General features: G+C 39.9%; 1 protein-coding gene across 6 annotated transcripts in view; it reads left to right on the forward strand.

Annotated features, from left to right (window-relative positions):
- Positions 1 to 7,831, forward strand: part of PACSIN2 (protein kinase C and casein kinase substrate in neurons 2) — a 65,664-nt gene extending 57,833 nt beyond the window's left edge. For 4 of the 6 annotated variants that reach the window (XM_068401560.1, XM_068401559.1, XM_068401562.1 and 1 more), the window contains 3 exons: positions 331 to 447; positions 1,389 to 1,585; positions 6,004 to 7,831. In XM_068401560.1, the coding sequence (XP_068257661.1) occupies positions 331 to 447; positions 1,389 to 1,585; positions 6,004 to 6,116 (427 nt within the window). In that variant the 3' untranslated portion in view covers positions 6,117 to 7,831. The remainder of the gene's footprint in view (positions 1 to 330; positions 448 to 1,388; positions 1,586 to 6,003) is intronic. The other 2 variants (XM_068401563.1, XM_068401564.1) reach the window with 2 other exon arrangements.
- The last annotated feature ends 8,046 nt before the right edge of the window (positions 7,832 to 15,877 follow it).

The raw sequence follows: 15,877 nt of genomic DNA on the forward strand, positions 1-15,877 counted from the left end.
ATATGATTAATGCAAAACCATTAACATCAGCTGCTTTAGAAAGGAATGAAACTGGCTAGAAAAATCGCACTGCCTTTATTGCAGGCAGTAAGAAAAAGAAATTATGGTCCGTGAAGGATATTCTGATTCTGGAAGAATGTATCGTATGTGAGACTTTCCAGACTTACTTGGGTCTTACGCTACACTTGATAGATGTTTGGGTTTTTGTTTGGTTGGGTTTTTTTGGCTGCAGAAGGGGTCTGCTAAGAAACTGCTTAGTGGGACACCAATGACAGTGTTCTGCTCTTAAACAGATAGGGTCGCCATAATGCTCTTTCTTTTCCAAATTAGCAGTCTTAGTGTCCAGAGTAACACAGTGCAGTCAGTACAATCAAGTTACAATCCCTTTGAAGATGAAGAAGATACGGGGAGTACTGTCAGTGAAAAGGAGGACAATAAGATCAAAAAGTTGGTGAAATGTTGTTTTTTGCTTTTCACACTTGCACTTTCTCTATCCAGGGTTTTCTATTTTTTGTTTCCATAACACTATGTAAGTCAGTGCATGAAGTCCTTTTAAGCAGTTGTGTAAGCAATGCTGTAACCTAACTTGTCTTTCCTAACAGATGCCATATCTGTTGCCTTGATCTTTGGTTTGAAACTACTGGGGTTATGGGCAGTTGCTAACAGAACTGCTGTTGCTTTTTTTCCTTCCTTTACCAGTCCTATAAAATGTTAAAACTGACAGGATTTTCTAGTGAAGCTGCTTCTGGAGCTTTAATGCTCCGTGTGTTCTCACTGAATGAATTTGCTTTTACGATTGCTTTCTTTTTATTTAGGACCTTCTCAAACAGCTGCCTGTTACTTCAGTATACACACTAGGGGTGTCATACCACTCTCCTAAATGGCATGTGCATGCTCAACAGTGACCTCTTCTTTAAATGATCAAGTTGTTGCAGTATAATGAAGTTTCTTTGGTGGACTGCAAGATACAAAAAGTGTTGAAAGCTATTGTAGAGGTGCATAGAGATTTGGGAGGAAGGTTCTACAAAGCAATTTAAATGTCTTATCCTAAACCAGATAATTCCTCTCATCTACTACCTGCATACCTTTTACCTTTCTAGAGTAAATAATCCCATGGATTATATATATTTCTTGATAGAGGAGTTTTTTGGAGTTTGTGGGGAGGTTGTCTTTGATATCTTTTTTCTTTTGCCTTTTTTTAACTTTGTATTTGCTTTTTTTTTAATGAGGCATTGTCAGCTAAAGATAGGTGAGAAGATACCAGAAACAAATTTTCAAAACTGGGCTTTAGAGTGGAGTTTAATCTTAATTAGGGGAACTGATTCTTAGTGGTATTTCTAGTCTCCTATTTTAAGAGCAGAAAAGAATAACTTAAAAATTGTTTTCAGTGTTAGCAGCTATGAAAAAAACCAAAGCTACCCTACAGATTGGTCTGATGAAGAGTCCAACAATCCCTTCTCTTCCACTGATGCAAATGGAGACACCAATCCATTTGATGAAGATACCTCTCCTGCAATGGAGGTGAGAGTACGTGCACTCTATGACTATGAGGGCCAAGAGCAAGATGAACTCAGCTTTAAAGCTGGTAAGTTTACAGCATTCACTTAAAATATTTATCAAAAGGAGAAAGGGGTGGGGGGGAGGAGTTTTTCTCTTCAGCTTTTATTTTCTAAAGTCACCTGTTTCTCTGAATGTACAACTCCATTTACAGGATCCTGTCTATCCCTCACCCCTCCTGATAGTGCTTCTTAGTATCCCCTGTTTGGAAGCACTGAATTCTCATGTTTGGAATGTATTGCGATGCATCTGTTTGGGATATTCCTTTCTTACCACCTTGTGTTAAACAAAATGAGCTGCAGAACTGATAATCCTGTCTCCTCATTTTCTTAGTTGGTGACAGTAACAGCTGCTACTTTTAGCTGTCATTGTGAAATTGTGTCATTGTTGTGAAATGCCAACCCTACAAAGCTGTTTTTTTAAAGAAAAAGACTACAGCAGCTAATCTTAATATCTAATCAACTGATATTTTTTCTGTTTAAACTGTGGAAGCATCCCTTTTTTGGCCTCAGACTTCCTACAGTGCTAACTTTTTAAGGTTGAAAACTTAGTCATGGACAGATAATTTTTTTCCTCTCTTTCCATCCCCCTTCAGTGTATGTTAAGCCCAGTAACTGTTTTTACCTGTGGTGGTTTTTTTTGTCTTGCATTACATTAGGGTACATTTACTATACATCTCTGTTCTTAGGATGTTGTATTTCCCTTGAGCCATAAACCCTGTTCCTTTTTTACCTCGCTGCTACAGGAATTCAGAAAACAGAATAGAGGCAACTGACAGGAGTAACCCATGCCACAATATGTTTCTACACATACGAAGTTGGCACAAGGGTATGATGGCTGCATGCCATGGATGCTGCTGCCTCCAGCTTGTCTGGGCTAGTACTACCAGCCGTTGTGCACTGAGTGAAGTGCCTGGGCGGCTTACTCAGCCCCCGACCTAGGAGACTACAAGTTTTTCGTAATTTGGCCAGCCCGGAGGCAGCACCCTCTAGTGATGAACGGTGAAATCTACACCCTGTCCATGCCTTTCGAGCTCTACTTTCAGCCAATTGTTCTACTGTCTTGCTCAGAATTGCACGTGAAAAGTTTACCAACCAGGAATCCTAGAACAAGATTGCATGAGTAGTTTAGCAAAAGCAAACCGAACTTCAGTTTTTGAAAATGAGATAGGCATTCTCATTGATCTTGTCTCTTTTCCTGTTTGCTTGCCATTTACTCCCTTCTCCTGCAATGACTGACTTAGTTGTAGAGCAAAAACAGGATTCAAGTGTTGAAAGAAAGTTTGAGAACTTCTGGTTCTACTTCCCTTTCAGCTGGGGTTTGTAAGAAGGATGCTACTTCTACACCATCTACAGTGGGTCTTAGATGGATGTTACGGCTTAAAGTTAGTAGAGTAAACAAGTCAATGATGTAGCTAATCAGAGAGCTGCTAGACTTCCATTCTGCTTATGGAGAAAGGTGGTGCTCAGAACAGTGCATTTCCAGGTCATATTCTAAACGCAGTTTGTGTTTTTAAACCAAAAACCCCACAACTCAGGTGGTGGTGCTCTGACCTTTCACTTGCCTTCCTCCTTTTTTAGTAATGAAACTCTACACATCTGACTCTTCTTCTTTGTAGACAAGTATTGTAGGCTTCCAGAGAGGAGGAATGGATTTGTTTGTTCATTAACTTTGCTGAATTGCGCCCTGACAGAAGGAGAATAGTAACAAAACTTCTGCAGCTTTCTCTGGAATGCACAGCAACTAAAATTATTCTTCATTCTGTACACTTTAACTGCTCCTTTTTTCTCAGCAGGGGATGCAAGTGTGCTAATCTTCTTGAAATATGTGTATTGTGCCTGTCAAGCAACAGGATGGCATTCCAAGGGTTTACAGTAATGAGCCTTGCGGTGGCAAAACTATGCAATGTTTATACACACAGATGTAATGGTTAAATACAAAGTTCAGCATTCTGTGCTTTAGTACCAGCTGTGTGACTTGCACTAAACTATTTGAACCAAGTGGTTCTCAGCGTGAGGTCTGTAGAAATAAAGTACAGGAAGTATGAACTGTAAGAGATGTGTGTAGGCTTAACTTAAAAATAGCTTAATACCTTTGAAGGAAGAACATTAAAGTACGTTTTGACACTAAATTACATGATTGTATCAATCGTAGGAAAGGGATCACATGCCAAACTATGAATCCCCTTGCAGAAGGTGAATTATAGAATGGCTACAGTCAAACTTACTTAGGTTTTAGGTGGAAGTATTGATATGACTAGGTTTACACTGAAGATACAAAAGACTAAGGAAAAAAAAATCACTAGGTCATGCAAGAGCCAATTTAAAATGTACTGGCTCCTATGCGCCTATGTAGGCTATGCCGAGACTCCTAAGCAGCTGTCAGCAGAGGATTAATGCATTTTAGAGATCTGTTTAAATATACGCAGATATTCTCAGATGGGATTTACTTGGATATTCAAAGAATTTGCCTGCAAAGCTTTTGTGATCACTTCTAGGTACATGCTGTAGTATATATGCTCTGCATAGGATCCATTAAATGTACTTTAATACATGAAACTCCTTTTTATTAATGGAATACTTTATACATCCGTCTTTTTTCTTGGCAAACAACTGTGGGAGGCTTCCAAAGAGGAAGAATAACTTTGTTAATTCATATCTTATGAGAAGTTTTATAATTGTGTAACAGGATGGGACACAACCATCTACCGTATGTCTAGCTCACCCTACTGTGTCTCTGCCGTGGCTGAGAATAAACATCTACAGTGAATGTAGACCATACAACATTGTCAAAATGTGTTATTGTATATGCTATCTTTATTGTAGTTGTTAAAGACTGTTTTCACTGTAACTGTTGTGCAGGTGACACTTAAAAGTGGTAATATTTTCGTAGACCTCCAAGATCACTGAGTTTCCAAGTCCTAGCTGTTAATACAAGTGCAGCTGCATTGGGGCTTAGTGTTAATGCAGTGTGGATTTGATAGCCATTGTTTTCACTCTTTATTAAAATACACTTCATAGAAGTAGCAGGCAAGGTTGAAATTGTACACTCTCATTCTGCAGTGCTAGAAATGGTGGGAAAAAAATCTAAAATGTCTCCATAAGCCAAGTACAGTCCATAATGCCAAACATTTGTTCATAACGTTCTTTTATTAGTTACCTGGTAAACTTACGAACTAGAGAGGATGAGGCTTTAAGCTTTTTTAGCTAACAGAGGAGCTATAGAACATATATATCTGAGAAGATTTAATATGAAGCTTGTGCATTTCTGCCAAAGAATTGATAGTCCCTAGGCTAGGTTTTTTTGTTCTCCTAAATAATACCAAGACTGTATATTTATAACCATTTGGGACTGTATTAAGTGGTTAATATCTTCACCATGTATTTCCTATTGCTAACTAAGATGAAACACAAATCAGTTTTATCTAGGGAAATAATTTGACACATGTACATGAGGAAATAATTGTTACTTAGTCTGGCCTCTCTTGCCTGGCTGAGGTGGACATTCATTTGCTCGTATAGAGCATCTTGGAGTCTGCAGACTCTAATGCTAAAGTATTTCCTGAGGATGTAGAAGATTAGATGTGAATGATAGTCAAAATGAGGTTATGTTATAGGTCATAAATAAGGGTTATGTTATAGTTCATAAATGTCTGAATGGATAATCAGTGTCAACTTTTGCTGTGTAAGTTAGCAAGCAAATTCTTAGTTATATTTTCTGGAGCTACAACATCAGCTTCCAGCAGTATAAAGCTAGAGCAATAAAAGGGAAAGTTAAATCCCAATCGTTATTATTTCTTAAAAAGACAAGGAAAGGAGAGAGAGGGAGATGTAACAAAGTGTAAGGTATAAGATTCTTTTAAATCTTTCTGCATCACAGCTTAGTAGTGGTATAATTCAAGAGAATTTTACTGCCATGTCTTAGTGTTTGTAGCATTTTCCTCCCTACAAACTCTTAGAAGAGTATGTATTGACAGTAAGCCTAATGAAACATTTATTTCACTTGCACTGATGTTTTGTTGAGGGCCAAAAATGTAGGATTATTCTGCTTGTTTAGAGCTAGTTGTACTATCCACAACTATCTTTGCTCACACCCTTTAGATATAAGGGAGTCTTTGATCTTACAGTGAAATAACACTTCAAAAGTTTGCATTCTTTATTGTGCTTTAAAAAAATGCTATGACCCTTTTGAAATGCCATCAATGTAATGTTTTAGTTTCAAAGTAGCTTGCTGCTTCCTTTTTTCTTGAAATTGGGGGCCTTTCATCCCATATGTAAACCTCTAAGCCGTATTCTTAGTATCAAAAGCATGAAGAGCAAAGAAGCTTTCTGCTGGGGCCTGGGGTGGGCAGAGGAAGAAAAGTGGACATGTAGATAACTGTCATATTATCTTCCTGTTGTTACTTAAAAGGTTACAGCTTGTTAACAATGTTCCTTCTTTTTGCAGGGGATGAGTTAACTAAAATGGAGAATGAAGATGAGCAGGGTTGGTGCAAAGGACGTCTGGACAATGGACAAGTTGGTTTATACCCAGCAAACTATGTAGAACCAATCCAGTGACAAAGGACAAAGTTAATACAGAAGTGTTACAAAAGCTCTGTAGGCCTGTACAGTATATATTTAAAGCAAGAGGAAGCTGAATGATGTATAGAGTGTATATATTTTAATGAAAAGGTGAGAGCTTGATACTGAAATCATGGTGATTTAAAGACAGAAGTTTGAATTAATAATTTGACATTGTTTTTACGACAGGTGCACAATGCAAAGGAAAGGGGTTAGGTTGAAAAAATAGTATGATAGGAAAAATACTTTTTAAGCTTTTTCTTCCCACGTGGTTTGTGACTCCTAAACATTTTTTCATTTTCTATGCTTGTGCCTCATCCTACCCTAGGTATGTGGCTTACGCTCACTTTTGTTTAATCAGTTATTTTAAGTGACCTTCAGTAACTTGCAACTTGAATTTTAAAGATTATTATAGTTCATTTTCTATTTGTTCTTAGCGATGTCTGAAAGATGCAGTATTTTTTTATTTAAATGCTATGTAGTTAAGCACCTTTTTGTATGCTTGGATTTATCAATTAATACTTAAATTATGACATAGATTTAGTCACCAGTTGACTGAATGAAAACTCTTTCCATGTTGCAGTAACCTTTCTATGTTGTCAGCATGGCTTGAAGTTGTAAAACAAATACTGTATTTAATAAATATCTGTTAGAGAAGGTTATTTGTAGCAGAGATATCTGCAGGTGTCATGGGTTGGGATTCTATTATGAATGCTGTTTACGTGGTTTGACACTTAAACTAAGAGTTTTCCATCTAGATCTTAAATGGCACTCAAAAGAAAGATAAATTATGCATAAGCCCCAGAATAGTAGCTATTTCCAGCACATGTTTGCAGGGGGCGGGGGCGGAAATCTTTAAACTGCTAATGATTTTTGGGTGATTTGAAATGTTAAATCTGTGAAGACTAATTTTTTGAACAGAGGACTGTAAAATAGACTAAATGCTTTTTATTAAGAGCCTATCTATGTTGTGTATATGTACATATAATTTGATATTCCAAAATACAAAGAGCATGGCTATTAGTTATCAAGCCTTTTGATGTCAATAAGATTTAGACTATTTTAAGAGTTTAAATTATAGGTATATTTAAATCTGCTTTACTGCCATATTCATTACTGTACCATAGACAAAGTATTCTGTGATTAGATTTTCGTAAGTACAGTAAATACACTAACATACTCAAAATAAGTATTTGTGGATAAATCCGTGGGTCAAAATATAAACTAGCTTTGGTCCTTACATGGATTATTGTAGCAGAACACTGTAAAATCTACATTTGTTTGCAGTTACAACTCGGTTATGTGTAATCATGTCAAATAGTATGCATTTGTGACATTTAAAACTGGGTTGTAAAATCACAGCAGATTTGTGTTTTAAAAAAAAAACCCTGTCAGGTAAGTAGATATGCTATGTTAGGAAGCTACACTGTAATGAAGCTAACAAATCTATTTTGAGGTAACTATAAAACACTGTTGGTAGTCTTGGACTTTATTGTTTGTTTTTTGAGCTTATAGGTATATTTAGTCATCATTTTCAATGAATCAAAATGTGCAAGCTTAGAAAGTGGATGTATGTATGTGTCTGTCAAGGAAAACTTATCAATATAATTGTTCATCCACAAGATGGTTACTAAAATTGTCAGGAATTACTGGTTTGGGTCTCTGTATTGTAAAATATTTTAGAAAACAATAAAATCTGTTAATCTCTTAAATACACAGAATGCACCTCTTACTATTCAATGTGTGTGAAAATAGTCTTATAAAGCAAATAATCTGTGCATTTCATTGCAGTTCAAGGTGACAAAATCTGCATTGTCTAAAAGAGCCATAAAGAGGAATATGACATTAGTGACATTGTGCTGTTAAAAAAGGGGAGGTGCAGTGCACAAGGGCTCTTGGCAAAGGTATTCCAGCAAAATGTTTACGGAAGGAGACCATGTCTTTATGGGTATGCAAAATCTACTGTGATGCTGCTTTCTGTGGTATAGTCAAGTCTGATATAACTTGGATATTTTTTAATAATATCTGAATCTTTTCTGCCTTTTGTGAGAGTTTTCTTGTTGACCGACAGTGATTAACGCAGTAGTGTTTGTGATGGCTAGCTGAAACTTTTATCTTGTCTCCCCCACCAATACTGCATCTTTTAATCTAAATAAAGTACTAGGGTTTTTTTTATGCTGGATGTCCAATTTGGTGAAGGCACCACAGAATCCAAGTGGAAGGGACCAAGGGAGTTTATCCTGGGTTTAAGCAGCTATACTTCACTTTCACAGAATTAAACTTACAAGGTATAAAAGGAGAATATGATGTTCAGAATGTACTTTCTCCCCATTGTGTCCCTTCTGTTTCCCTTAAAATTTTGAAGGGAAAGAGTGTGTTTAAAAACTTACTAGTGTATATTTGCTTTTACTTACTGAGCTACCTGAACATTGCAGTAACATTGAGCATGTTTCAGCCTTCAGGCATGAAAATACTTGCCATTTGCGTAGTATTTATTGAATGCTTTGAAAACAGTGCCTTGTTTTACAAAAGCTGTTGACTTCTTAATCTGGATATTTGTAGTGATCACTTAACAAATTTGGTGCTTTGTCTTTTTTTAGTGTAATATTGATATTTATTTCCAGTAATTGATAACACTCATGAATTCGTCTAGTTAAAACAGAATAGCAAGAGTGTCTTTTCAGGAAAATAACAGGCTATTTTATTAGAGAAGGTGCAGAGGTTAGCAGTTCCTGATGCATAGTCCAAGGTAATATTCCTCTTAACTTGTTGATTCTGAGGCCGAGAGCTTGACAGCAAAATTTTGAACACAGTTTCCCCAAACTGCCTTTTAATTTACTTGTAAGCTATAATACGAGCATATATATGATATGTGCTGAATATATACAAATGCCAAAAGCATATACCCTCAGCGTAATAAAACAATCCATTGCTATTATCTCTTGTTGAGATGTCTGTGAAGTTGGTCTGATGTACTAAAACTGTTCTCACCATGGCTGAGCTGATTTTTCATTATTCTAACGTCGTCTTTCTTCCAATTATGTCTTTATTCATAACACTTGCAAAAGAAAAATTAAGGCAGACTTCATGATTGGAGATAAATAGAAATACTGAGGCTTCTAGTGGGAAATCAGAGTAGACAATAAATGAGATGGTTTTGTACTAATCTGATATGATTTGGGTGATTTTTAAAGTAACATTTGTGTTACCTGTATATTATTGTAAAACAAAGAAGAAAAGGGAGAGAATAGAGATTTGTATCCTCAAGGTTGCATGTCTGGCAGCAATACCTTCTGTTTTCCTGGAGTTGCATCTGTTTTAAAAAATAACTTTAAGATTACATAATCTTTCTCCAACCTTTCTGGTTTGGCAGAAGGTTGTTCATTCACCTCAAAACACCAGGGAGCTTGCTAATTGTGGCTGAAAGCATACCTGGTGGTCAATTTGAAGAGCTGCAGATTCTGTACCTGAAATGAGAGAATACAAGATAATCCCGGTTTTACTGGAATACGTTTACTTACTCATTTTGTTTGAACTAAAACATAAACAGCAATTTAAAAAACCTAAGAAGGGTTGTGTGGTAACTACTGCAGTAGACATACCTTCAGTGTGTTTGACACCGAGCAGTTTACCTGCTAATGCTCAGTATGTATCACTATCAGCCTGCTTTCCTTGCTTTCTCCTGTTAGAAATACAGATTCCTGTGTGATACTACATTAATCCTTTAGCACAAAATTTCAAAAATACTTAAGGTACTTCTTGAACCTTCCATTCAGGGGAGAGTACCTACATACATCTGAAAGTTTTATGGAGCACCTGTCCACATTTCAGAAGGTGTAACCTCTTCTCTAAGAATGACTATAGTAGGTCAGATGAGGTCTGCGCCAGCGGTATGTAGTGGGCACCTTGGGAAGAATGTAGGAACAGGACAACATCTAGTGGTACTTATGCCATATTACTTTTGACTTTCAACGATCTGTGTCTTTGGTCCTATGAAATAAGAAAAATTTAGTTCTTTCCTCATGATTGCCATGAGCTGGCAAATGAACTTGCCAAACCACTCTCTATTATCTACCAGCAGTCCTGGTTAACTGGAGAAGTTCCAGCTGACTGGAAATTAGCAAATGTAACACCCATCTACAAGAAGGGTTGGAAGGACGATCCAGGGAACTACAGGCCCGTCAGCCTGACCTCAGTGCCAGGCAAGGTGATGGAACAGATCATCCTGAGTGCCATTACACGGCACATGCAGGACAATCGGGGCATCGGGGCCAGCCAACATGGATTCATGAAAGGCAGGTCCTGCTTGACCAACCTGGTCTCCTTCTATGACAAAGTGACCCGCTTAGTAGATGAGGGCAGGGCTGTGGATGTAGTCTATCTAGACTTCAGTAAGGCATTCGACACTGTCTCCCACAGCATCCTCCTGGACAAACTGGCTGCCCGGGGCTTGGATGGGTGGACTCTTCAATGGGTTAAAAACTGGCTGGATGGCCGAGCCCAGAGAGTGGTGGTGAATGGGGCAAAGTCCAACTGGTGTCCGGTCACTAGCGGTGTTCCCCAGGGCTCAGTTCTGGGGCTGGTGCTGTTCAATATCTTTATAGATGATCTAGATGTAGGGATTGAGTGCGCCCTCAGTAAATTTGCAGATGACACCAAGCTGGGTGGCAGTGTCGATCTGCTGGAGGGTAGGAAGGCCCTACAGAGGGATCTGGACAGGTTAGATAGATGGGCCGAGACCAACGGCATGAGGTTCAACAAGAACAAGTGCCGGGTCTTACACTTCGGCCACAACAACCCCATGCAGTGCTACAGGCTGGGGGAAGAGTGGTTAGAAAGCGGCCCGGTGGAAAGAGACCTGGGGGTGCAGATTGGCATCCAGCTAAACATGAGCCAGCAGTGTGCCCAGATGGCCAAGAAGGCCAATGGCATCCTGGCCTCTATTAGGAATAGTGTAGCCAGCCGGTCTAGGGAAGCAATCGTCCCTCTCTACTCGGCACTGGTGAGGCCACACCTTGAGTACTGTGTTCAGTTCTGGGCCCCGCACTTCAAGAAAGATGTTGAGGTGTTGGAGCGAGTCCAGAGGAGGGTGACCAAGCTGGTGAAGGGTCTGGAGGGTCTGACCTATGAGGAACAGCTGAGGGAGCTGCGGTTGTTTAGCCTGGAGGAGGCTCCGAGGTGACCTTATTGCAGTCTACAACTACCTGAAGGGAGGTTGTAGCAGAGTGGGAGTTGGCCTCTTCTCCCAGGCAACTAGTGATAGGACAAGAGGACATAGCCTCAAGCTTCGCCAGGGGAGGTTCAGGTTGGACATTAGGAAGAATTTCTTCTCAGAAAGGGTCATTAGACATTGGAACAGGCTGCCCAGGGAGGTGGTGGAGTCACCATCTCTGGATGTGTTTAAGAAAAGACTGGACATGGCACTTAGTGCCATGGTCTAGTTGACAGGGTGGTGTAAGGGCAATGGTTGGACTCGATGATCCCTGAGGTCTCTTCTAACCTGATTGATTCTGTGATTCTGTGATTTTTGAAAATTCAGTTCACTGCTTTGGCAACAACTGAACACCACACTATTGTTCATGTAGGTCTAAATGAAGTAGTTCAGAAAAGATAACTTGTGATGAGTTCCAGAAAGAGAACCAGTAATGTTCGTTCTTAGTAGTTGCTAGTTCTGACCCCATTAGAGAGATTCAGACTGTATTTTTATTTTGCATTTGACTTTGAAATGTCTTGTTGCTTTATCTGGTCAATCAGTACTGTACAAAATCCTTTTGCAGCTGTTTTCCACTTATGTGTTCATAAGTAATTCAATATCAATAAACTGCCAGCTTTCTACTTGCCCTTTTTGTAGATAAATATTCAAATCTACAAGTCTAAGCGTGAATCCCTCTGGGGGACACACTGGTAACCTCCCACTTTTTATTACTGTAGTCAGTAACTGGTTTATTAAATTATAATTTCCTTTATTTCATGGCAGTTTACTCTGGCTTTCATGAGGGACATTAGCATGAACTTTTTGAAAATCCAAGTCGCCTGTTATCTCAGCTAGATCACCTTTCTGACCCATGAAATCTCCAACCCTGTGAGGTAAACAGCCATATCAATTGTGAAGTACTATAATGACAGATATTTCTAGAACCCCTATAGAGAAAACACTGAAATTTGATTGCCCTGGCATAGATGAAATGCTATCATGTGGCAAATGTAGGTGGATTTTGCAGTGGGATGCTACTTCTAGCTGTAGCTTTTTAAGTCCCTTGCATTGCTAATACAAACAGGCTTACCTAAGCACAACTGAGTATTGAGTGTGCAGAGGGGTTGGCTGTAAATTACAGTATAGTAACTTTTTGGCTTTGTACTGGGCCATGTTGTTGAGATGTAGACCACTTTCAAGAATGGAAAGCTCCAAGAAACCTCATCTGTTTGAAGTGGTTATGCTTCTTGATGGTATCAATACAAACAATGCATTAGTACGAAATAAAAATGTATTATTGATGTGTTGAACTGGTTTCAACTGGTTTTTAATGTAGTTACTAAACTTCATTTCCATATTGTGGGAGTAGGCATTTGGATGCTTGATCTTTCTGTTCTAGAGAAGAGATTTTCTGTATGGGTTATTTGTACTGGAATGGTGCGTGTCTGGGACTATGTCTTTGAGGATATCATTTGCAGAGGGAGGCTGGCCTAAATCTTCTTGAGCTACAACTGCCATGAGGCAACATATTTTCATTATGCACAATATAGCTGTGAGCAGTGACAAATTTTGCTCAGTGTGACAAAGTTTTCCAAAGGACATCAAGCACAATTCATATGTATCCTCTGGCTCTAAGGGAACCTTTGGCACTGGGAGGGTAATGAAGATCTAGCTAACATCACCTGGGACTATACTACATTCCATCATTTTTCAGGAGCAACATGGGGAGAAAGCAAACAATGGGAGGCTTGACTGGAGAACAGCACTAACAGAATTTTACAGAACTAAAAGCTTTGAAGGTTGGGAATGGCAGCAAATATTTTAGAGCTGTGAGGCAGCAGGTTGACACTGAACAAACGTGTAATTCCACACAACTCCATGCAGATGTAAGTACCTATCTCTGGTTATCAAATCAGCCAAAGACCTAGAGAACAGACAGTTCTCGAGTGACCATCCTGAACGGTTATACTTTTTTGTATTCATATGTCCTAACGGGACTGTCTGGCAAGATCCAGGAGCCTGAGACTTCTATTGCGCCATTTGGATAGGTGAGAGTAGGAGAAAGCATTGGAACAGGTTGCTTTGCTTATGCTGCATCAGCTCACAGAGTAGCTCTGGCACCCAGAAACTGGGAGTCCACAAAGTATTACAGGGACAACCCATCTGGGTGTGCAGAGAAGAGAGTATTCGCACAGAATCATTCAGCGAGGAAGGGCCTCAAGACATGTCTAGTCCAGCATCCTGCTGAAAATGGAGTCAACACTGAACTAGGAGCAGGTTGCTGAGGTCTCTGTCTGATTGGGTCCTGAAAAACCTGTAAGGACAGAGATTTCAGTTGCTGTGGGAAAACTGTTCCAATGTTTGGTTCTCCTCATCATGAAATTTTCTTCTTATCAATTTGGAACTATTCTGGGTTGTTAGAAAGAAAAAGAGCCCATGGGTTTTGATTTGTGAAACGGCAACACTCGGTGTCATACTCTGGCATGCTGGCAGTGAATTGCTCTACATTTGCACCTGACTAGAAGGCTTGTAATACAGCCCATCTAGGGAATGCTGTACTTGCCAGGCATTTGTTTCTGAGGGTACACATAGTGCAGTCTTCCTCCATGTATATGTTTGTCAGACCAGCTGGCATGGAAGCAATGTTTAAATTGTTCTGTGTGCACTGGGAATACGAATATGTGTATTTTGGACATTATAGAAACCACTAGCAAGACATGACATTACTACACTGAAGCATAACTGGCAAAGCAGCCGTTGTGGTCCACTTTCCCACCACTGCTGCTATTCTTTCTTTGTGTCTTGCTTCTTTCTACAATCCACTCAAACCACAAACTTGCTGAAGAACAAGAGGCCCACCTCTATTCCCTGGAAAAAAAAATCGTCACCTTTCAGGGCTTATTCTGATGGTTTCCATTATTTAGAATCTAATTTGCTTCTCCCCTGGGACTGGGCAAGGTTACCATTAGGGGGAGAATAGGATATGGAGGCTATTTCCAAAATACCTTGAACATATCAGCATTCTTCCTCATGGACAAAGAAAATGACAGCACAACGTGCCGTGGATAATGGGATCAGGTAAGGAATGTGTTCTTCTTGGACAGTTTTTTGTCAAGATGAAAATATGCTGAGGATTGAGGTCATAAGCAATGTCAGACCAGGGGAGTCAGTCTTGCTCACAGTGCTGGCCTGCTACTGGGTCTGGGTAAGGTGACAGCTGCTTGCCAAAGTAGAGGACACTCCAGTGCCCAATCTACAGGCACCCTTAAAGATAAAGGTTTTTTTTTTTTATTTACTCAACATGCAGAGCAGCCAGTGAATTACAAGCACTGCCTTTTCCCTGATGGCAATGGGCCAGCTCATGCCTTCCTTCTACTGTTACCTCCATTCGCTGTATTACCTTTCTCCTGCAACCTAGAGGCTGCTCTGCGATTGCCTCCAGGAGCTGCTTACCTCCTTCAGGTTCATAAGCATGTGCTAAATGCTTCTCTTCCATCTTGTCTAGAACTCATCTCCTAGCAATCAGCTGAGCTTGCAGTCTGAAACAGGAATCTGTCTAGCATGCACATTCATACAGTTTAATTGCAAAGTATGGCCTTAGGATAGAGGTGCTGTGTGAGACCAGGTGGGGACAGCGCAGTGTGTTTCTGAACACTTATCAAGGGCTGATATACTTCTTCCTGGATGGAGACTTGTGAGTTGTGTGTGCAAGCTGGCTCTGAACAGCTAGCAGCTTTTTGACATCCCAACTCAGGGGCAGAGAGGTACCACTTCCTGAAATAGGAGGCCAGCAAAAGGCACAAGAACCAGCCCCCCTCTGGTGGCACTGGCCTGTGCATCCCAAAGGTATACTTCGAGTCTCCTGGGTTGCTGCAGCGACAGGAGCTAGCTGCCTTTGTGTGCCATTGCCTGGGGAGGCAGCAGTGCAGCTGGGGAAAGTATGGGACGATAAATAAGATCATCCTTTTCTAGGATCATGCCAGAGAGATCGCTCTTCAGGATGACCTTGTTTTTCTGATGTTAGTTGTTCCAATTAACTGGCAAGATTGTACCCTTCCTGCTTTTTTTTTTTTAACAGTACTTATAAAGCTGATGTAATGGATTCTCTTTTTCCTTTGTGGAAATCTCTTGGCAACTCTTTCTCCTTGTGAGGCCCGCGGCTGTAGGCCAGGATGGCAATCCTTGTGCAGTCAGATGGGATTTGGCAAGTATCTCTGGAGGGGAGTGTGCTGTAGGGAGCACCTGTGACTACACAGGAAATGTCTTCCTGAAACGTAAGCTTCACTTTGTAACGGGAGGCGTCTTGCTAGGCTTTTTGATCCCAAGTGATTGTGAAGGGAGGTGATTATATTTGTTGGTATGGAATAGGCAACAACTTACGCTTCTACAGGCTCAGATGTTTTACGTCTAGTCCCAGTGCTACTTGGCTAAAGGCCAAGTACAGATGGATTTTTGGACTGCTATCCTATACGTTGATCAGGCCTTCTACCTGTGATTGTGCCAGACTGAACAAAGTTAAACTGGAGTAAAGAGGTTGCTGGCATGCTGCCAGCAAATGTCTACA

The sequence above is a fragment of the Nyctibius grandis genome, chromosome 5 (genome assembly GCF_013368605.1).
Source record: "Nyctibius grandis isolate bNycGra1 chromosome 5, bNycGra1.pri, whole genome shotgun sequence".
In the NCBI taxonomy this organism is placed as follows: Eukaryota; Metazoa; Chordata; class Aves; order Nyctibiiformes; family Nyctibiidae; genus Nyctibius; species Nyctibius grandis.